The sequence below is a fragment of the Anser anser genome (assembly GCF_964211835.1).
Source record: "Anser anser genome assembly, chromosome: 1".
Lineage (NCBI taxonomy): Eukaryota > Metazoa > Chordata > Aves > Anseriformes > Anatidae > Anser > Anser anser.
This window is the reverse complement of record NC_139720.1, coordinates 61,114,727-61,136,955: the sequence shown is the minus strand read 5'-3', so window position 1 is coordinate 61,136,955 and position 22,229 is coordinate 61,114,727. Positions and strand designations below refer to the sequence as shown.

The 22,229-nt window shown below is 36.9% G+C and overlaps 1 protein-coding gene across 2 annotated transcripts in view; it reads left to right on the top strand.

Annotated features, from left to right (window-relative positions):
• Nucleotides 1-22,229, top strand: part of TRIM24 (tripartite motif containing 24) — a 65,104-nt gene that overhangs the window by 35,395 nt on the left and 7,480 nt on the right. Inside the window, exons 7-18 of one of the 2 annotated variants that reach the window (XM_083820844.1) lie at nucleotides 149-295; nucleotides 3,000-3,117; nucleotides 7,137-7,402; nucleotides 7,996-8,160; nucleotides 9,696-9,875; nucleotides 11,694-11,829; nucleotides 12,720-12,789; nucleotides 14,170-14,338; nucleotides 14,918-15,231; nucleotides 18,088-18,220; nucleotides 19,629-19,703; nucleotides 21,031-21,180. In XM_083820844.1, the coding sequence (XP_083676970.1) occupies nucleotides 149-295; nucleotides 3,000-3,117; nucleotides 7,137-7,402; nucleotides 7,996-8,160; nucleotides 9,696-9,875; nucleotides 11,694-11,829; nucleotides 12,720-12,789; nucleotides 14,170-14,338; nucleotides 14,918-15,231; nucleotides 18,088-18,220; nucleotides 19,629-19,703; nucleotides 21,031-21,180 (1,923 nt within the window). Of the gene's footprint in view, nucleotides 1-148; nucleotides 296-2,999; nucleotides 3,118-7,136; nucleotides 7,403-7,995; nucleotides 8,161-9,695; nucleotides 9,876-11,693; nucleotides 11,830-12,716; nucleotides 12,790-14,169; nucleotides 14,339-14,917; nucleotides 15,232-18,087; nucleotides 18,221-19,628; nucleotides 19,704-21,030; nucleotides 21,181-22,229 lie in introns of both variants that reach the window. The other variant, XM_083820843.1, reaches the window with a different exon arrangement.

The following is a 22,229-nucleotide window of genomic DNA, read 5'->3' as shown; positions in this document are numbered from 1 at the left end:
ACTTGTTTGATAGCTGCAGTCAAGGGGCAGGGGATGCTTTTTAGAAGAGCTAGGTGAAACCACTTGATCATTATGAATAACAAACAGGAAAGCTAATGCATTTTAACTAAATTGAACCCTTGGACTGGAAATGCTTTTCTACTTGCAGACTCTGGCAAAAGAGCATCGGATGAAACTTCTGCAGCAACAACAGGAAGTGGCAGGTCTCTCTAAACAGCTGGAACATGTCATGAATTTTTCCAAATGGGCAGTTTCCAGTGGGAGCAGCACAGCACTACTGTACAGCAAACGCTTGGTAAGGTTAGGAATACAGATCTTTGTTTACTTAGATATTATAGTTAGGGCAGATGCATGCACACATTTGTCTGTAACACCAAGGAATTAGACTTTTTAATGACTTCATACTACTTAGAATGTTTGTGTGTAACTTTTTCAATTTTTTTCTCAAAAATGTAGACGTAGAATGTTTCTAATAATTTAGCTTCACTGGTCATGATTCTATCCTGTTGTACTACTACACAATTACTGTAGATCCACAAAAGTAGTGATAACTCCTTTACTCTGAAGTAAAAACCCTGTAGCCATGAAACACAGCAAAAACGTTGCATGTCCTACGTTTTTATTTGAGGTTCTTTTCAGTGCTTGTTACAGCTTCTAAGTTCAGAGAAAGAAGGTATTTATATATCCTGGAGTCTCATATATCCAGCATTTAATGTTTAAAAAAAAAAAAGTATTGCCTTGTTCTGTCAGACTCATCTTCCACTAAGTCTTCAAAAAAGTAATTTGCTAAGCGGATAAAAATGAAGCTGAGGCTTTGGCTTGTTCATGCAAACAGTTATGAAACTGAATATTTCAACGCTATAATGATGCTTAGGATCTGAGTACACATGGTCTCACTAGGCTGACTGCTCATGATGAACAGAACCACCACCGCCCAAAAAAAAACCAACAGAAAAACAACAGCAAAAATGAAATTAAAAATACTGACATTTATCCAGAGGCTAGTAGATTGTACTTGCCAGATGAAGGAAATCTGTGGTAATGTTGAGGAGAAATGCTAGATCCTCTTTTTCCAGTTCCTATAATTGGAACACAAGTTCTCTTTTTCTTTCCTTATTTTCTCATTGCTTAGTTGAGAATCTGCAGGCTTTTTGGTGTATTTTTTTTTAAACCCATTAAAACACTGCAGGGAAGTAGTCCTGTAGTCTCTATAGGAGATAGTTTTATATTTGTTTTTTCAACTTCAAGTGGTTAAATTCACTAGGCCTACCTTATACTGCCTTAGCAAGTATTTTTTAATTAAACGTGTAAAAAGGGCATCAAACTGAGTCATGTTGTTGATAATTGCCTAGTGTTGCCACAATGACTTCTGCTATTTGAGTAAGAAAACATGGTATGTTGCAGGCGTGTTAGTCTTATAAACATTAAACATCCGGAAAAAAAGACTATCTTAGCCAGTAAAGCCTCAGCAAATGAGAGAGAATTTATAAAAGAACAGATAAAACTCAGGCTCCAGATTTTTGCTGAAGGTAGTGTTATTTTGGAATTGAGTAGCTGGCTTGTCCATGAACATCTGGAAGACCTGTTCCAGAGCAGTGACACATAGAGGAGCATACGAAGCTTCTGCTCAAGGATATCCAACCACTTGAAACTAGCAGGGAGGAATACATAGCAGACTTAATTTCAGCATTAGAATTTTGAGGTAATGCCTTACTCCAATGAAATAGCATACTAAACAGTATAGAAGACGTCAATTTCCTAGCCTAGTCCTTCAGCATGAACAAAATATTTTTTAGCTACTACCATTACTCACAGGAGGTTAGAAGTCTAATTGTGAGTTTATATACAATATATATGTGCACACAACAGGAGGAATATATGGAACAAGTGGTGACAAAATGTGTTTTCAACTTATATTGGTGACAGCAGAAAAGAGTAGGAATTCTACAGCGTAGCATAATTGACTCTGGCAGTGTACACAGAAATACTAGGAAGCCTGTATTCAAAATAGTAGGGCACTTTAAATTTTCCATGGTCATTTAAAACAAACAAACCCTCAAAGCATGTAAGTCTTGCTAAATGTTTTTGTATCTGGTCAAAAATTGACACGTTTAAATGAAAGAAAAAAGGAGTGAAGTGGAAAGTCATAAAATTCCTACATAAAAGATAATTGGTATTATTGTAGGGAGATATGACTAAATAAGTCTCTTCAACTTTCCTAGGGAAATATTTGAGAAAAATCTGAGAGGAAAATGAAATTTTAAGGAAATAAGCATAGAACTTGATAAGCTTTTTCCTGTATCTGCTCTTACTATAAATCACTGTCTGTGTTAGATACTTCTAGTGAAAATAATTGCAAGAAAATATTTTCTATTTAGGAACTAGATAAAGACTCAGGATTTGATAGAGCTTTCTGCTTGTGTAACCTAATCATAGTTCAGTCCTTTGGAACTACCTTTGGAACCAAGAAGTTCTAAGAATGTGAAGGTATCTGAGAATTTTCAAATAAATTTGTGAAAGAAAGTATGATAGCTCTCTACTGGACAAAGTTTATAAAAATCTATTCTTTGGCTCTCTGAAGAGACTTTAAATGTACTACAGAGGAAAACTCCCTGTGATGATACTTTTTGCTAAAAGGATGGGATACTGGTCTTTGAAAAATGAATGGGTTAACTTAGGTTCAGGAAAAAAAACACACCAATGGTTATGTGAATCCCTTCTTTGTAAGTAGATTGAATGTGATGACTGAGTTTGTGGAAGGATATGCATCTCTGCAAGGGAAAAGAATTTTCTTTACATTGATTGATTTTTAGGGCTACTTCAGAAAGAAGAGAGATGTTGAAAATATCCCTTTTATTTCTTGTTTGGACAAGCTTTTTTATCTCTTACACACCAGATCTCTAGGGGCTTGTTCAAGGCTTTTTGTTTGTTCTTTTTAATAGTTCATATTCATGGCTTTAACCCTCAGAAGAAAAACTCTTGTTTTGTTCTTGTTCTAGATTACATATCGACTACGCTATCTTCTCCGAGCAAGGTGTGATGCTTCACCAGTGACTAACAATACCATCCAGTTTCACTGTGACCCTAGCTTCTGGGCTCAAAATATTTTTAACCTAGGTATGGTAAAGTTTTATTAGCCCTTTGGCAGCTTGCTCCTGTTTTGAAAGCAGCTTTTTTTTGTTAAGATGAATAGCCTCTGCACTATTTATTTTTTAAATTTTTTAGATTAACCTGCTAACCTGTAGAAGGTATTTGAAGTGCGTTGTGTTGAAAAAGAACTACTGATGAATACTTATGATGAAGTACTAACAAACTTCCCATGCTTGAATGCTGTGTGTGATGGTGTGAAAGTAGCAGCTTTCGGTTTCCTGGGCAGTACGTGTGACTTCTAGGTTCTGAAACAAGGAACACAATACATAACCTTACTTTATAACCTAAAGTCGGTCTCATTCTGCATCTTCCAACCCTTTCTTATACTTCAATCCTATCTTCTCAAGCTGAAACCCACAGCAGCACCGTAACATGTTTAAGAACCCCTATTTGCTCCCTTGTCATGCTGAACAATAAGCTTTGGAGAAGTAAGATGAAGAGAAGTGAAGAATGCCAAAGAAAAATAGAAGAACAGGAAAGAAAACATTGCTTTTGGGCAGTTGTCTTGTTTTTAAGATCATCTCTCCTGAAGTTCGGAGTGGTCTTCAGGGGAAAGCATGTTTTTAACAGAATTGCAATGTAACAGTTCATCATCAGTACTCTGATACCTTCTGGGAAGCTTTTGCTGTAGTCTCCAAACTAGTGTTTGTATTTTTGTTTTACGGCTCTAAGCTACTAGGTTTTATGACACTACTGAACCCCAGAGCCTGGAAGCTTTGCGGGTAGTCCATTTGTGTGATTGCCTGAAAGCCTCTGAGTTTAATGGAGATAAGCCTGCTAGGAAGTCATCAGCTTCAGAGCAGGAACTGAAACTCACAGATCTTTTTAGGATTTTGTGACTGCTGCTGTACTTCCTTTCTCTCTCTTACTGCTAGCTTTATTTTTCTGTTGTATATAGAATGCTTTGGCAGATACCTGTGCGACCTTTTCTGCCTTTTGTCGTAAATTACAGTCAGCTCTACAGATGTACAGAGAGGTGCAAATGTATGTTTCTCTACAAAGGCAGAGAAACAGTGTTATGGCAGCACTTTAAGGCAAACATGGTTTGTTTCCCCACATACCAGGATGCTAGATGGTAGCAAGGAAACTTTCAAAGTTCTTTCTTCGTAAATAAGTTTACTTGGGAAAAAAAATCAAACGTGAATCTGCTTCTGGAAATGAAGTGTCAAGCCATATGGTGATGACTGTGTGAGCTGCTGCTAAATTGAGAAGATGTTTGTTGAGGGGGGATTTTCTTGTGTGCATTTTTTTTACTGTTGTTTTTTTGGTTTTGCTTTTTCTGTGCTTTTCTAATCAAGTGAGTCTTTTTGATCAGCTGAAGTCTGTTCCCTTAATTTCTGGAAAGTGTTATATTATAAATGGCTCTCGTATGGATCAGCATAGGAGTTTTTATAACAGTTTATCTACTTAAGTGATAGATAAAAACAGATCATGTTATATCTATCTGGTTTTGGAAATTGCAGCATTCAGGCTGTTAAGTTTATGATCAGAAGGGTTCAATTTCAATAAATAACCTAGATCTAAAAACCACTGAAGGAAAAAAAAAAAGTAACGGTCTAAGTACGTGTTGTGGTTTAACCCTGGTAGGCAGCTAAGCAACACCTAGCTGCTCACTCCATCTAATGGGATGGGGGAGAGAACTGGAAAGGTAAAAGTGCAAGAACTCATGGGCTGAGATAAGGACAGTTTACTAGGTAAAGTAAAAGCCGCGTGCACAAGCAAAGCAAACCAAGGAGTTCAGTCACTGCTTCCCATCAGCAGGCAGGAGTTCAGGAAAGCAGGGCTCAGCATGTGGAACGGTTTCTTGGGAAGCCAAACGCCATCACCCTGAATGCCCCCCTCCTTCCTCCTTCTTTACCCCAGCTTTTGTTGCTGAGCATGACGCCACATGGCGTGGGACATCCCTCTGGCCAGTCTGGGTCACTTGTCCGGGCTGTGTCCCCTCCCAGCTCCTGGTGCACCCCCAGCCCCCTAGCTGGTTGGTGGGGCAGCACGAGGAGCTGACGAGTCCTTGGCTCTGTGTGAGCACTGCTCTGTGACAACTGAAACATAGGTGTTATCACCGCTATTTTCATCAAAAATCTAAAATACAGGCTTCTATGAAGAAAACTACTGTCCTGGTTTTGACTGGGATAGAGTCAAAGAAACAAATTGTTCTGGAAAGACTTGTATTTTAGTCAGGCTGTACGTTACTGACAGGGTGATAGCATCTGTACACTAATGGGATAGCTTGCTTATGGATTTCAGAGTGTATTTAAGAAAATACAGTGTTTAAAGTGTTTTAATTCCACAAATTGTACATGACCCCTAGTTTTCTAGAAAAATGGAAGGGAATCATTCTCCTATGGTAACTTTGGGTTAAGTAGCTTTACACAACAGGTGTTAATTACATCTTCAAAAGCCTTTCCAGAATTAGATTTGGAGAGAATGGAATAACAATGTGATATGGGTTTGGTGATGGTTGACTGTAGTACAGTTGATACCATACTTTGTCAAAGTAATCCCTTTTCTAGAGAAAGAAAGTAAAATTTATCTATTTTCCTTCATGCAAGGAAATATATGGGAAACAGTTCTATTCATTAGCATTTTTCTCTGCTTGTTTTATGGGAAATTGCCTAGACTTGTTGTAGGCTTAGTAAGGGCTATTAGGCAATAATAGGTTGGTAGGGTTTTTCATTTTGTTTAATATATCTAATATATTTGTTAATGACTGACATGGTAGAAGCGTAATTAAAATGTATGCAACACCCAAATTACTAGGTGTCAATAAGAAAAATAGTAGGACTATTAGTATTCTGTCCTGCTTTGCGCTACAGTATGTTGGCTGGCCTAGACTCCCTCTGTGTCTATGCACAGCTCTTTCCCTTATGTGTCTAGCTAGGGAACTAAAAGGATACTTCTTGCATAGCTTCTCAGCTCTTGGGATGAAAAAGAGGAATATAAAATGCACATTGCATTTCCTCTTCCTTTGGATAATTTACTCAAAATTGAGTCAGGTCAGACTGCACAGGATCCACAGAGACTTACAGATAAGGGGAGAGACGTGGTAGTGTGATGTTCATTTCTGCCATGACAGGGATTGTCAGACTGTCATGTGGTGTGCCCACCTCAGGAGGTGAACTCTTCTAGGAAGCGGTACTAAATCTCTGAGAGATAAGGGAACTTGAAGTGTTTATCCCCCTCTTGTATTGAAAAGCTGTTGTGTGCAGCCCTTCACAGATCATTGGAATTTTTTAACCTTCAGTCTTGGACTATAGCTTTCCCTACCTTGCTCTGTTTTAAACAAATTATCTTTCTTTTTCTTTTCTTTTAAAAACAGCATACTAGTCCCTTGAGTCTAAATCAACATCTGTTCTAGTTGGAATTCATCTTTCTTGGATATGGTAGCCAGAGTTTTACATGAGAGCTTCATATAATTGGACTGTGTATTTCCTCAGATAAAATCTCTCACCTAGCATTAGTGTCTAAAAGTTACCTGTCTACTCAAGTTTTCCTATAAATCAATAGAGGGAGGAAACATTTCCTGGAGTTGCCCATCACATCCAGGAATTGGGACTGAGTATCAGGAACTGAATACCATTTGAATATTCCATTATGCTGACTCCAAGGCAAAAAAAATAAATCACAAACCTGTAAGTATGATAACACAGTTAAATTTTTGATGAGATCAGGGTGTTCTCTCCTCTCCCAGAGAAACTGTTCCCTTGTTCTTCTGGAGATGCCAGAACACTTTTCTAGGGGAATCTACATCACAGAGGAGGTTGCAGTACAAGGCAGTTTGCTAGTATCTCCTTTTTCTGCATTATAAAATACAGCCATGTTTTTGCCTGGAAACAACATAAATGGAGTCTTTTATCTAATGTTTACCCATCCTTTATGTTACAATAACGAGTGGTGGCCTTATGGTATAAAAAGAAATATTTGTGAAAAATAGTATTTCTAACTGTAATATTTTAGTATTCTTTTTTTTTTATTTTTTAAACCAGGTTCTCTGGTAATTGAAGATAAAGAAACAGCACCACATATGCCCAAGAGCCCTGTGATGGAAACAAATTTGCAGCCAGCAGGCAACTTACCTTCAAACCAGCTGTCTAAGTTCCCAACGCAAATAAACTTGGCTCAGCTCCGACTCCAGCACATGCAGCAACAGGTTATGGCTCAGAGGCAGCAAGCTCAGCGCAGAGCAGGTCCAGTAGGTTTACCAAATCCAAGAATGCCTGGAGCTATGCAGCAGCCTCCTGCTTCTCATCAGGTAAGATATGACTATTTCTAGAGAAGATTCTTTTTTTGCATGTTGCTAAAGAAGGAGAAAGTAAATAAAGAAATTAGATCTAGATAAAGAATTTCAGATAGCTTCATGTTTAGCTGATGGCTACGTGAATTGGCTAGGGAACACATTCTTTACTGAGCATTGAATGGCCATTTTAAACTTGTCTGGCAGAATGTGTGGTAATGCTCAGCCTATTACTGTTGAGAAAATAGTATCATATGGTATCCAACCATATGTAGCGCTGAGCTACGTAGTCTATGTTTTGTCAAATAATTATGAAGTGAATATGTCATTCACACACACAGTTTGCATGGAACTGTGGTTCTCCCATATAACTTTCAAAATTGGAATGTTCTTACTAGCTCTTGTGACATATCTGCATTTATTATGTCAGAATGATTCAAAACGGTATACTGGGTTTTGTTTTTAATTTTCAATGTGTTGTGTGATCATTCAGATAAATGGGATGATACTCTGTTTGCATTTAATGTAAGTGCTTCAAAAGTGAAGGGCATTAACAATTTCTGGAACATTGAATTGATATCACTTAACTTACAGAATTTTTCTTCGTGCAGGCACCTCCGCGCTTGATTCATTTTCAGAATCATAGCCCTAAGTCCAATGGTTCAGCTCCTCCTGCACAACAGATGAGATTTCCCCCAAATCAGAACCTACCAAGGCAAGCAATAAAGCTCAACCCATTGCAGATGGCATTCTTGGCACAGCAAGCTATAAAACAGGTAGAGTTTCTTTCACATGCTGTGTAAAAATAAAACATGAAATGTGCTTTATATCATCTTACTTTTGTATTATGTTTCAAGAGTGCTATTCAGTTGGAACAGAGACTGCTTTCTTCTCTGTGACAAGATACCCACGGTTTTCTTAATGAGAACTGTCAAGTTTCTTTCATTCTGACAGTTCTAAACTGCTACGGAAGTGAGCCATTATGTGTGATACATAGGTGTTTCATTCTGTCTGCTATTACTGTGATCTCTGGCCATTTATGCAAAACTTAACGAGGACATGGTCTATATATGACAATTAATGAATAAACAGAATGGTAAACCTCAATATTTAGTGTAATGGTAACAACTTTACTAGAAACCAGGTAAAAGCTTGACTAAAAAGTCATAGCTGCAGCCATTCTCCAAATTATACCAAATCTGGACTCTTACAGTTGAGGAATAGAAAGGTGTGGGTGTGGGACCTCTGCTGAGTAAGAGTGATTGATACCTAGCTGATCAGCAGTTGAACTGGGGCAGGAGCAAGTACTTCAGAAATTTTCTGTCTGTTCAGCAAGCCAAATCTTCATTAAAAAAAAACTATTAACACATGTTGTTAGGTATTTTGAAGGAAAGAGAGGATCATGTTGCCAGAGACAAGCAAGGAAGACTCTGGTTTGTGACCTGAGAAGTAGAGTAATAACATTCATGATTGCAGTGCTTATGATGTCAGAGAACTAATTTGAACAGAATTGAAGAAAGCTGCACAATATCTAAGAGAACCTGTAATAACAAACTAAATCCGTTCTGTTGTGAGCATCTGTAAGAAGATTGGCCTGTCTGCAAGCCTTTCTTTCAAGTATTTTCATTATCTAGTAATGTCTTTCTTGAACTAGAAACCAGTGAATAGAATGACTGACTAGAAAGGAGTTGAGCAGAATCAAATATTGCCTGCAGTTGCCATGAAATTCCATTAAAGTCATTGAAAACTGCGTATGTCTACCTGACAATGAGATTTAGTCTGTACACTTTATATCATATTGTTAAATGTATAGATAGTTGGAGATACATACAGCATTTCAATTTCTTAATCGTTTTAAGTTGTTAAGGGAAGCACAGCATCAAACACTTAATGGTGTCCAAGTGACAGTATAGCTATTTACTTAATAAAAGTACTGGAGCAGTTGTGCATTCAGCCTATTACCTGTAATGCTTTTATTTCACTAAAACTGTTACATTCCTCCCACAATACTGTCAATGCAGCATGAAATATTAATAGATACTTAAATTCAAAGCTGTATCTCAGTGTTAAGAATTCACATTATTTCTTCTATTCATAGTTTTCAACTACTTGTCATCTTTCCTTGTCTTGTAAGATTGGTTGCTGAAATTAGACAACTTCAGAGTAAATCAGGATGTTAAATTTGAATTCAGTTTACTGGGCTAAGCTGCTTGTTTAGCTGGTGAATTAGAACCAGGATGTGTACTGTATGTACTGGGGGTGAGGGGAGCTGAATTGTGGATATCTGTGTATCATCGTCTTTTCTTTTTAGTGGCAGGTTGGTAATGGACAAACTTCAACTGCCACTTCAACTGCAAGCAACATAACATCTACTCCATCCAGTCCCACAATCACTAGTGCTGCGGGGTGTGATGGGAAGACATATGGTGCTCCTGTGATAGACTTGAGTTCTCCAGTGGGTAGCTCCTACAATCTGCCATCTCTTCCTGATGTAAGTGTACCATATGAGCAATGTTTTATGGGTGCTATTTTGAAGTCAGTTTTAATGTTTGTAAAAAGTAGAAATCCTTTTAGTTTTAAAATTCTTCTTCTGCTTGTCATAATGAGACGGTTCCAGGAAACAACAATGCAGGATTGCCTATGCACTGCTGGCAGTATTCAGGACTGTTCTGGGGAAACACCAGTAGGACTACTAAGAAAAATAGCATTCCGGGTTGTAATTGTGATTGGATTTGTTTATTTGGTTGCTGCCTCTTGCACCTCCCTCCACCCTTCCCCTCTTGTATTTATACTAACAAAAATGAGTTGACTTAGGTTTCATTTACCAGTTACTGACTGCTGACGGTATTTCTGGTAAACTTATGAATTTTTAATATATTTCTAACTAATTGAAAGCGCTGTATTGGGTATTAAGTGTTGGCATAATCAAATATTTGTTGTCTCTTCTTTTTGATGGTACCTTTCTTCATATATCCTCTAACATGCAGGTGAGCAGGTGGTAGAGGAAGCATCATCAGATTGTCTTTCCTAAAACTTCTAAATTTCTTTCATTTTTCTTCTGATTGGTCATATTTGTTAGAGGTCTGCGTTACAGCTATTGATCTCTATTCAGTTGATTTTTCTTCTTTCAAAAACTTCTGAGCCTATTTTTATGGTCTAAGGTTTTAGATATCTGAAACGTCATGTTTTTCTAGTCATAACTTGCTGTTACTCTATTTCTCCCCTCTCTTTTGTTCTCCCCAATAAACTCTTAGATAAAAATGTTCTATTTTTTAAACAGAGTGAACTGATATCTCAGTGTCTGTCAGAGTAAAAAGATGAACTACAGAACACAATAACAAAAGTATGGATCTGTAAGGCATTTCTACATTTTGTTCACAGTATCATTGTGAACTTTTCAACTTGTATATGGTTATGTTTATGCTACTGAAGATATATTGCCCAAATCACTGTACATATGTAGACTTAGCAGAAGCTTCTGCATCCACTTCTGAGAAGTCTAGCTTATAAACAAATTTATTTCAATGGTCAATGCAGTTGCTACCTGTGGATTTGTGATGTGTCTGGATAACTGAGAAAACTGAAACCAAGGTGACCTAATTTCCGATCAAGCATGATCTTGTGTATTAAAAAAGAAACACACAAAAGCTAGCGTTTCAAAATGTCATTTCTCTTTATCAAACCAGAATGTTTAGTTTGTACAGAAAGCTAGAGTAATAATATTGGACCAGGTTCAGTTAATCTGGCTTGAGCCATGGCTAGAAAGAGCAACTGTTAACTTGCTGTTTTTAGTGAATATGTGTGGCCCCAGCCCAGAAAGTATGCAGGGCAAATGTGTTCTCAGAGTGTCCTTTAGTGTTGAACAGGACTGGAAGAGTCTCAATGGATTAGTGAGTAGTTTGTGTATCGCTTATTGTTGTTTTTAGAGTATAGAATGTGAGCATGTTGAAAGAGGGTGTGAAGATTAAAAAAAAAAATCATATCCTCTTTCTTCAGTATATGAAAGCTACCTGTCTGATGAAAGTCTTCTCTGTAGCTGATGGAGGAAAAAATGGCACTTCCAGAATCATCTCAGCTTAAAATAATGTTATGGATCACTGTCAGGATTTGGCCATTCCCCTTTTCAGTGAAAGCAAGATGATCAGTTTTAAAGCAATCACATCACGCTTTTGGTGACTAAAGCTAGGTGAAGTGCATTTTGGTCTTCAGCCCAAAAATAACTCTATGGCGGAGGCATGATATTTTTTTTTGGTTCTATGTTCCCCCTCTCCCAAAACTAACTGCTTCCCCTCTCTTTTCTGCCTTTTAGATCGATTGTTCAGGAAACATCACACTGGATACTGTGGCAAGGAAGGATGGCACTGCAGAGCAGAGCCAGGCAAAACCCCCCTCGAACAGAACTGTGCAGTCACCAAATTCATCAGTACCATCACCAGGCCTCTCAGGTAATTAGACTGTGGTGCAATTTCCTATTTAAGTGGCATAATTGAAGAATATAAAGTGGCAATGGTAACACTAGCAGAATAAGTTATTTCTATTAACAGCGAGAAATAGGAAAGTGAAGCAAAGTTGTAGAAAGCCTAGTAGGAGGTAAAGTTGAGACAGTGTTTTAGCATTGTGAACAAAGTTAAGTGGCCAGATCTTAAAAACATAGTAGATCCTAGCAAATTGCAAATGCAGCTGTATCCACAGAAAACTGTCACTCTTGGGTATGAGAGCATGAGTTCCCAATACGTTCTCACTCAATGTTCATGCACTCACATGGCATTCATGTGCTCGGACAGATCAGCTCAGACAGGACAATGCATTCAGACGCCCACGTGAACAGAGACAGTACAAACAGCCTGCTACTGTTTGTCAGGATCAATGCTTAGGGAAAATGCTCTTCACAATTCTTTGGCTATCTGGTCCCCAGACCCTTGGTGGAGTGGGGGTGTCTCTCTCATATCTGCCTTGCTCTTCTCTCCCACCCTGTCCTGAGACCTCACCCTACTTACATGCTAATATGGCTTAATGTGTTTTAGCAGATCACATAACTAGTAGTTAAAAATAGAATTTAGTAAGGTAAGATTAAAGAAATTGCAGTGATCCAGTATAGGAATCAGCCAGGCAAAAGTACTGAATTATCAGCCTGTTCACATGCAGTGGGCCCCTTTTTAGTCCTCTCCTTTACTCTATTATTTTCTTCTCATCCTCTCATGATTATGTACTGAGATATGGGTTAAATAACAAGGCAGGAGAAATTTGACCAAAAACCTGTGTACTTCTCCAAGTGACATATCAGGCTTGGCATAGGTATGTATTATGTTCTAATCTGATTCTTCTGTCCTAGGAGGCGTGAGTGTGACAAACATACACCCTCCAATTCGTTCACCCAGTGCCTCCAGCGTTGGGAGCAGAGAGAGGTAAGGAAGTAGTAGGAGAGAAGAAAAGTGTGACTTCCACCTCTGTAGAACATGCTTCAGTCTCTTCTGTCAGTAATGAATATAGAAGTTAATCTGCCTAGCCTTCTCTGCTAAAAAGATCAGATCTGATAGTTATTAAAACAACCTTTGCTGTCTAAAGGTATTAATACATTTGTAATTTACTAAAATACATCTAAAAACATATTAACTCTGTAAATGATGGCTCGGTTGGCTTTATTAAAAGAATGCTAGTTATAAGGCATGTTTTAAATTCAGAAAAATCAGCTAAAGGGAAAAAGTTGCATATTGAAGGTCCTTGTGGAACTATAAAAGTCTTCAGATTTATGAAATTGATGTTATAAAAAGGGTTATTAAGAATTTTCTGGCACAGCACAGTTAGTTAAGTGAGGTCTAGATATGTACTGAGAGTCTGCAAAAATGTTTGTATCCCTTAGTGATGGAATATTAATGAACAAATAGGTTTACACAGTATTGTTTGAAGAGAGCAGATCCATTAATGTGTTCCAATAAATTAGGGCATACATCTGACGTGAGATTAAATTTTTATGCAGAGAAAAAATCAAATGACATTGATTCTACTTGAACTGGAAAGATGGATGCTTTTTTAATATATGATACCTTATGCTTTATTCCATTTACATAGTAAATATTTTGTAGGACTCACAACATACAAATATAAACTATTTAAACGTTTTTCACGAAAGTCCTTTACTTGCATTAAAAAATGTTTCTATCTGCTGTTCCTTGATTTTTTTTTGACATAAAATTATTGTTATATAGTAAAAATCAATAAGATGGTATATTTGAGTTTGGTTATTCTGTTTCTATTATGAGTAGGCACATGAATGAAAATAGAATCTAGTTCTAAAAGTAGGGCTCTAGTTTTTCTAGAGCTATGAGGTTGTAGGAAATTCTTCCAAGCAAATGTAAATATATGTGGTTTATCTAGCTTATTTGCTTGTGTGGTTTACAATGGTCAGCTCACATTGACTTTCCCCCAAGATATAACTGCATCTCTTCCAAAGTGGGGTGATGTTCAGTGGAAGTGCTTTTGTGCATTTGACCTAAAAGAAACTGAGATTATTTGCAAACCTTCTACTAACGGGAAGTAAAACCATGAGTAATTCTGTACTTCTGAAACCAAGCTATTATTGTATTTCCATTTTTTTAATGCCTTTTCAAAATATATTAAAAGAAATAAACTTGAATGTTGTATTCTATGGAAGTAATACTGCAGTGCTCAGGATTCAAAGAGACAAAATGGATCAGCATTCTGAAGTCTCAGAAAGAATCGGTGTACCAAAGATGTACAGTTCTGACATTAAATTTCTCTTTTTGCCTTTTTTTTGTCACTTACAGTTCTGGCTCTTCTAGCCGGCCACTGGGAGCTGATTCTACACACAAAGTCCCAGTTGTTATGTTGGAGCCGATCAGAATTAAACAAGAGTCAAGTGCACCAAATGAGAACTTTGATTTCCCAATTGTTATAGTGAAGCAAGAAACAGAGGAGGAATCCCGGCCCCGGAATGTAATATTAATAAAGATCTCTCTCTTTTGCCTTTGGGGAGGGTATTTTGTGTTTCTGGGGAATAAAATAATTTACAAATATTCTGTTGGGGACTTTTTTATTCGGGGGAAAACTGCAAAGCTGAAAGTATCAACATAAAATGAAGAAGTGAAACTCAGAATCAAACTATTTCTTCTACCAATTCAGTTAACTGGTGTGATCAGACTGCTTTTATCTGTTGAAAACCTGGGAAAGCAGGAAATAGCTTACAAACATCAAATTTTCATGTGGTGCTAAGAAGTGTTTCTAATAGTGAAGTAATACACATAAATAGCGTTGCTTTGATGCTTTTGGGGTATCGAAGATCAGTTTTATTTTTAGTTTTATTGCCGGAGCAATGTTTAAAATGCCAGAAATAGCCTCTCATAGCTAATTTATTGTGTTTAAGTGCCTGTTGCTATGACATGATAATTCTTTCGTGGACGTTACAAGTTGTATGGTTGCCTACATATAAATGTGTTATTCTGTTCAGTTTACTCATTAGGGACATATAAAATCATATCAGTAGCATAATAAAGCTTCTTTTACTTCTTCTTACAGACCACCTTTTCAAGAAGCATACTTACTTCATTGCTGTTAGATGGCAATCATAATTCCACTTCTGATGAAGCTGTCATAAGAACAGATGCACCAGACAGCACAGATGATCAACCAGGGATACTGCTGGAGAATACAACCACTGGGAAGTCGGGATGGATAGGCCCCTCACACGCTGGGGAGGGCAGAAAAGAGGATGACCCCAATGAAGACTGGTGTGCAGTATGTCAAAATGGAGGGGAGCTCCTTTGTTGTGAGAAATGTCCCAAAGTGTTCCATCTTTCTTGTCATGTCCCTTCGCTGATGAGCTTTCCAAGGTAACTATGACCCCTTTAATTCCATCTAAACTTGCATTAAAAGACAGGAGCTTTGTATTGTGAAACCTACTACAGGAAGTTTGAACCTCAAAGGAGTCTTTGTCATCTTTGAAGTCTTGAAGTCTGCAGTTTTATTAATTGGTGAAAATTGGAATTTGCATTGAAACTTCAGTTTAACCTTTCTGTGGCTGCAAAATCTGTAATAAAACTCTTCAATTATTTGGCAATTAAGGAAGATCACTTACATCTAGGGCATCTATTATTATTAGCTGAGGCCTTAAAATTAGGCCACAGAATTACTAGTCTAAGTTTTTTAAGGGCAACAGAAAAAGGTTTACATTTATTTAATAATAATGAAATACCTAAAGAAAAATCTAATTTAATACAGTATTAAATATATTTACTAATGCTAAATATGGCTATATGCCAAGCATGGGTTGTAGTGCTTGATATCTAGTAAGATCGCATTCTGTGTTGAAACAAATAGTAGGCTTTCTTAAGAGGATTATGCAAAAGTACTACTCAACTCTTTGGGTTTCAAAATTCAGTCTTAAATAGGCTGTTAAAAGCATTACTGGCGTTTGCTTCTGGAATTAGTCTCTTTGATAAGACAAATGGCATTTTGTGATGTTCCAACTTAGAAATGCTATGCAATAAGCTTATTAGTATTAAAGGATAAAACATCTGTCATAACATGCTCATCATTTAATGCTTTTATGTAAATATTAGGCTTTTTTATTAAATATCAACATAGTTTTCTGGAATGAAACATTTGAATAAAAACTTAGTTTTGTATATCTATCATCTCTGTTTATGTGCTTCTCTGAATAAGCATATTTCTGCAAGAATATCTATTCTTTAAAAATGTTTCTACATTTTAAAAATGTTTTTTTACCTTTTGAAACTTCAGATTCATAGGGCTTTTTCTTTAAATAAAATGATATTAAATTACAGCTTCGTACCATAAGCAAAATCCAGCAAGTTACAGTAAGCACTTCAACTAATATTTGTGCCTGTCTGAAGGGAGGAAAAAAATCCTTGAGGCAGCAGAAAATTTCAAACTCACAAGACTTTGTTTATATTAAAATGAAACCTTCAGACATAGGTCTTCAGGAGTTCTCATTTTCACTGGATCATTCTATGGGAACTGAGATGATGATGTCTGGGGAGCAAGGAAGCCAAAAACAACTTTTCTGAAAAGCGTTTGGTGTTGTAAAGGTGCATACTGATACAAGTGCACTAGGTTCCTGGACTTCAGAACCACATTTTAAAATAAGTTTCCTCCTGGCTTCAGATTTTTCTTTTCATCTTCATGGCTTTTTTTGCAACTATAATGGTCTATTTCACAAACTATGGTCTCTTAGGATTAGTTCCTTCAAACACAAAAAATTCCCTCATCATGTCAGCAGTCTCAGTCTAGTTGTGATTGCCTTTTGTTCTTGCTTCAGGTGGATAGAACACTTTCCCGTATAGATTCACAAGGTCACTGCATTTTTTTTCCCTTTGCACCAACCCATCCCACTCTTCCTGATTCTTGGATATTTGAATGTGCCTTCTCTCCATCTTCCATGTGTTTCCTGTATTATAAGATCTTTAGGTGATGACCTGTATCTATTTTTGTATATCTGTCACATCATTTCTTTTATGCTGGTCCAGGTACAGAGGTGAAAATATCATGTAAATAAATCCGCTAAGCTAAGAGGGGAGAAGGCCAAAGTCTCTTTGAAGGGAAATGCCATTATTCATTTCCGTATACTAAAGCTAGCAGATGGTGGAAGTCTTTGTATTCTAAATAAGTACTAGTAAGACTTTTTTTTTTTTAAATATTGGAAGTCTTCTGCCTTACTATCAAAATGAACTGAAAGGTTCTGAAGAAACTGTTTTCCATTTGCAAAGATCTTATAGGATCTTATAGGATCTTATAGATCTTATAGGACTTATAGGGTCTCTGAGTAAGTACTCACAGTTAGGTCCCATAAATGGTTATTACTGAGTTGTCTACTATGTAAAGTACAATTCAGCCCTCTTGTGGTTATCTGTAAGAGTGCAAGTTCTCCACAAGACTTTATTCTAGAGAACTATATTAAAAGCATAGACTCATCACAGATTTTCTGAAACGTAAGAGATGATCACAAATTGTATGAGAGAGTCAGTGAACAGAGTCACCTTCCAGAACTAGTTTTGTCTTGTTCTTATGCTTTCAATTACATTTATTGGGTATTCTTAGACTGTAATTGATAAAATCAGAAATAGCTGAAAGTTTATTTAGGGATTGAAGAATATCCAGTTTTCCAAAAAAAATTTTGTCTAGGGTAATCTGGATACATGGTAGATCAAGCTTGTAGAGAGAAAACCTGGTTCTTGCTAAATAACACTAACACTTTTCCTTCTGTTTGGCCAACGTCATTTGTCTATAAATGAATTCTTCAGTCTCTCTGTAGTTACGAAGTACAACTCTTAATGCTTTGGTTGAATTCTAGGAGGTCAAAGTTTTGTGAACTTTTGTGAAACTTTTCAAAGGAGTGAAAAGTTTTAGCAGTAATGAAAGTAGACACCATTAGTCTTACGACAAACCATGCCCCTATTGTGATACCATTAATGATACCCGGTGCCATTAAAAAGGAAAAAAGTTCTAATAATGTTTTTGCCAGCAGTCCTTATCTGTTTTTTGTAGTTTTAAAAAACAAAACAACAAAGAACGCAACAAAACAAGACACAAAGTGGGGGAAAAAAACAGCCCACAAATGAAGAACTTATCCAGAAATATGTAGAAAGTCTTTTATCAAGAGTGTGCTACTTTTATCAAGAGTGATGCTAATGTATCTGTCTGTCTTGTTTCTGTCTGTCTTGTCTTAGCGGGGAGTGGATTTGTACGTTCTGTCGGGATTTGTCCAAGCCAGAAGTTGAATATGATTGTGATAAACCCACTCACAGCCCTGAAAAAAGAAAACTGGAAGATACTGTGGGTTTGGCGCCAATAGACCGTAGGGTAAGGATGAGTCTTGCTGCTTTTTTGTACTATGAAATGTATACATTAAAAAAAAAAAAAAAAGTGATTTTAAAACAGAGAAATAACTTCTTAAATAAGCTCTGAGATCTTAGCAGCCTTCATGTAAACATGCTGAACAGCACATTCTGAAAGTCTGAGAAGTGCCTGTGGTCTGACACTCTGAACTGGGACTGCATTCTAGGAATTATTGAGCGCTGTTTGTAACAGCGACCTAATGCACAGTGACCTTGCCTTGAGCAATTTTTTCTTTGTATTTTCCAGGTTTAGCATAGATTGACTTTATCAACTAATGATTTTTGTCTTTAAAGCACTTTATTACCATCCTTTTAAAAAAGGTATGTTGGTTCTTTCCTAGCAAAGATGCACAGATTAACACAAGTATTTGGGAATAACTTCTATCAGTTTGAAACTCTTAATACTCTGGTGGAAAAGTGTTGAAGACAAACAAACAAAAACCAAACAAACCACCATCTTTTGGTTTTGCCTTAAACCTCAGAGTTAAACAAAAACAACTTGTGCCTCTGAGCAGACAGTTGAACTGCTTGCCAGAATCTTTTGGATTCTTGTTTTCTTTTTCTTGTTTTTGATTTTTGTTGGTGTATCTTTTAAATTTTTTTCTTATCTATTTGTTGCTTTATTAAAAACTTATCTTTAAGCAATTTTGAGGTCTATTGGAAACTGCAGCAGTGTTTTACTTGGTTCCTGTTGGCAACCTGTGTAAATATACTGAGACGAATATTGTATTTGGGAGCTTAGTCTACAGGTAGGGCCATTGTTTGCCTTTGCAGTCTGAAAGGAAAAAGACTAGCTGTGTTCATATTTTGCTTTAAATGTAAGTTATAAGTCTTGTAAATATTCCAATGAAGGATCAGCAAGCATAAAGTCACAGAAAACTATTTTCTGAATCTCTTTCCAAGCTCAAGATCCAGTTTAATATACTTGGGTACACAAGGAATAGATTTTTTTTCCCACTGCTAACAAAAGGCACTATAGGCTTTGCAGTTACAGAGCAGTTATGCCCAGATCAGGAAAAAAAAAATAGTTATGTCTCTGAATATTTATATAAAGCTAAGAGCCACATGTGCTATTTTTATTCTGTGGAATGTTTGCTGGACTCAGCAAATGCTGAATAACACTGTTAGTAACTACATGAGGCTTCATAGCATGCACTTGAGAATTAATAATGGTAGGATGTATGCATTGCAGAGAATGAATGCTGCAGACCACTAGTTATGACAGGCTTGCTTCCTAATACAGTTTCTGTGCTCACTTTTCTGCTTAGGGGCTGGGGAGAGTACTGAGAATTTATTTGGTGTTTTCTGTAGTTCATTATTTTAGGACAAATCATGTAGTTTTTTTACTTGGGTATATATTTTTCTTGATACAGAAGTGTGAAAGGTTGCTGCTATACCTCTACTGTCATGAAATGAGTCTTGCTTTTCAAGATCCAGTTCCTCCCACGGTATGTACCTCACTTCTTTCATTTCCATTATAATGGAAGTGGTTGTAATGGTATTGTTATGCTCATTATCAGAAGTCAAGTTTGCTGCACATTGAGTGTATTGAACATTTTTAGTTCTACTAAAACTGTCTGAAGGACAGTTGAACGACAAAACACTGGGTTATAAGGGGAGTCACTAGTATGATTCCCCAAGAGCTAACTTTACTTCAAAAAGTACTCCAAAAATAGACATGAAAAGTAAATTCTGACGCTGTCTGCTGTTTTTACAATGCCAAGTGATGTCACTAAAAAAAAAAAAAGGAAAAAAAAAAGAATTGGGATACATATTTCTTTTTTAAAAAATTACCTGATTTTTGAAGATTGGAGTGCTGCATAGTACTAATATGAAAATTTGTGGCTGACTGTGAGAGGGCACTTCTTTACTGTGAGGGTGACAGAGCACTGGAACAGGTTGCCAAGAGAAGTTGTGGAGTCTTCTCTGGAGATATTCAAAGCCCGCCTGGATGCCATCCTGTGCAATGTGCTATAGGTGATCCTGCTCAGCAAGGGGGTTGGACTAGATGATCTTCCCTTCCAACCTCAGCCATTCTGTGAAATTGAATTTCTCACTATTAGCTGGAAATTTTAGTTTAAAATGCTAGAGAAAACTTGGGTGTGTGCATCAAACAGTGGAAGGATGACAGCAAGTTACTTGTGTGCTTTTACAAATTGTAGTCCAGGATATGCAGAAGAGCTACCAACATGATCAGATGAACAGTGCCTCTTCTATGTTCCTCAAGACATGTCAGTGGGAAAATAATGCATCAATAAGTAATAATGCCCCTATGTATCCTTCTTATTCCATTTGAATAAGAAACTACAACTGAGATGCCAAAATCATTGATCTCTGTAACTTGCCGCAATTTTCAAGGACATATTTCATGACCAAAATTCGCTTTAAGCGATACATGTACTGCCTCTGAGTGTGTTGCCGAAGTTGTTATAAGGTAGTCTTGAGAGTGAAATTTAATAGATGGTTCACTTGACATACAAAGGCAATGTCAACATCATTTGTTTTATTGCATGTAATCAATGCAATTGTTTGTTTATTTTGCTTTTCTTTTAAAATAGGTATTGGGAAGAGTGTATTTTAGCTAGCAAAGGTAGCATGTGTCACCGTTAGTCCAGAAACTGTCTGTATATGTGTAAAATGTGTATATATCTTAGAATTGTACTTCAAAAGATGAGACTAAATCTTCCCGTCTCCCTCAGATGTAAAGGTTTATACAACAATATTCAATGAACATATTGTTCAATAAATAATTAAAATAAATAATTCTCTGTTTAGGTTCCTGATTACTACAAAATAATCAAAAAGCCTATGGACTTGTCAACCATCAAGAAAAGACTTCAAGTGACCAGTTCATTCTACACAAAGCCAGAAGATTTTGTGGCTGACTTCAGACTGATTTTCCAAAACTGTGCTGAATTTAATGAGGTTAGAAAAGTAGATATCTCATCTACTTTTGTAGGCTTAGACGTTTTCAGGAAGACTCTAGTTGGGGTAGAACTTATTTAAACATAGGTTGATGATAAGACCCTAGCGAAAACATAAATTGCATTTGAAACTGTTGGTGTTAGATGAGTACACAGTAGAGATTTTTTTGTAGAAGGAAGGAAGCTTAAAACAAACACTCTAACTGAATGGCAGGACAACAGATAAGGAGTAGAATCATTGCTCATTACAGAGGTTAATGGTGAGGATTTGACTAAAAACTTGGTTTAATCTTGAGTGCATCAAATCTTAAATTCAGCGGGGTTTTCCTTCTAGAAGGACTATAATCACCCTTATGACTTCTAGTTAAATGTTGATAGACTGTTGTTGTCCTTCACTGCATGTAAAGGAGTAATACATGTTGAAAAAGTGTTGCAAGTACTGAGTGAACCACCAAAGGGGACAGAATTAACAGTGGGAATAAGGTTTCTCTAAGTGGCTTCAGTTGGGTTCTCATCCAGACATCTTCAGTAGTTGGGAATCACCTGCCATGGTGACTTCTACTTCAGGAAGCTGGTCAGCCATCGTAGCTATGAATGACTTCAGACCTAGTCTTCTGAGACTCAGTCATTATCCATTCTAGTAATATTTTCACCATAATTTAAAGATAGGTCTGTAAGCTAGACAAACTAAAGCATTTCATGCGGTTATTCCAAAACACTTTAATACCCTTGAGGCATACCTATATATTTCAGAGCATAACCCAACTTTTTTTTTTATAACAGTCAGAATGTAACAGGTTGTAGAATCTTTTTATACAGCTTTCACAACCCATGGCTTTTGCAGTTAGCTTCTGTGATAATCCATCAGAGAAAAAGGTCAGTGGGGGTGTGGACCAAAAGGTCTGCCCTCTCCCTCTGTTTTGCAGGCTTGTGCTGTTGGGTACCATGTGTTCCCAAGATGCTATTCTTGGTGCTGTTCTTACTGCTGTTTGATTTTTGTAACTTATGAGAGCACTTAAATCACATTAAGTCCTTTAGGTATAAAGCTAT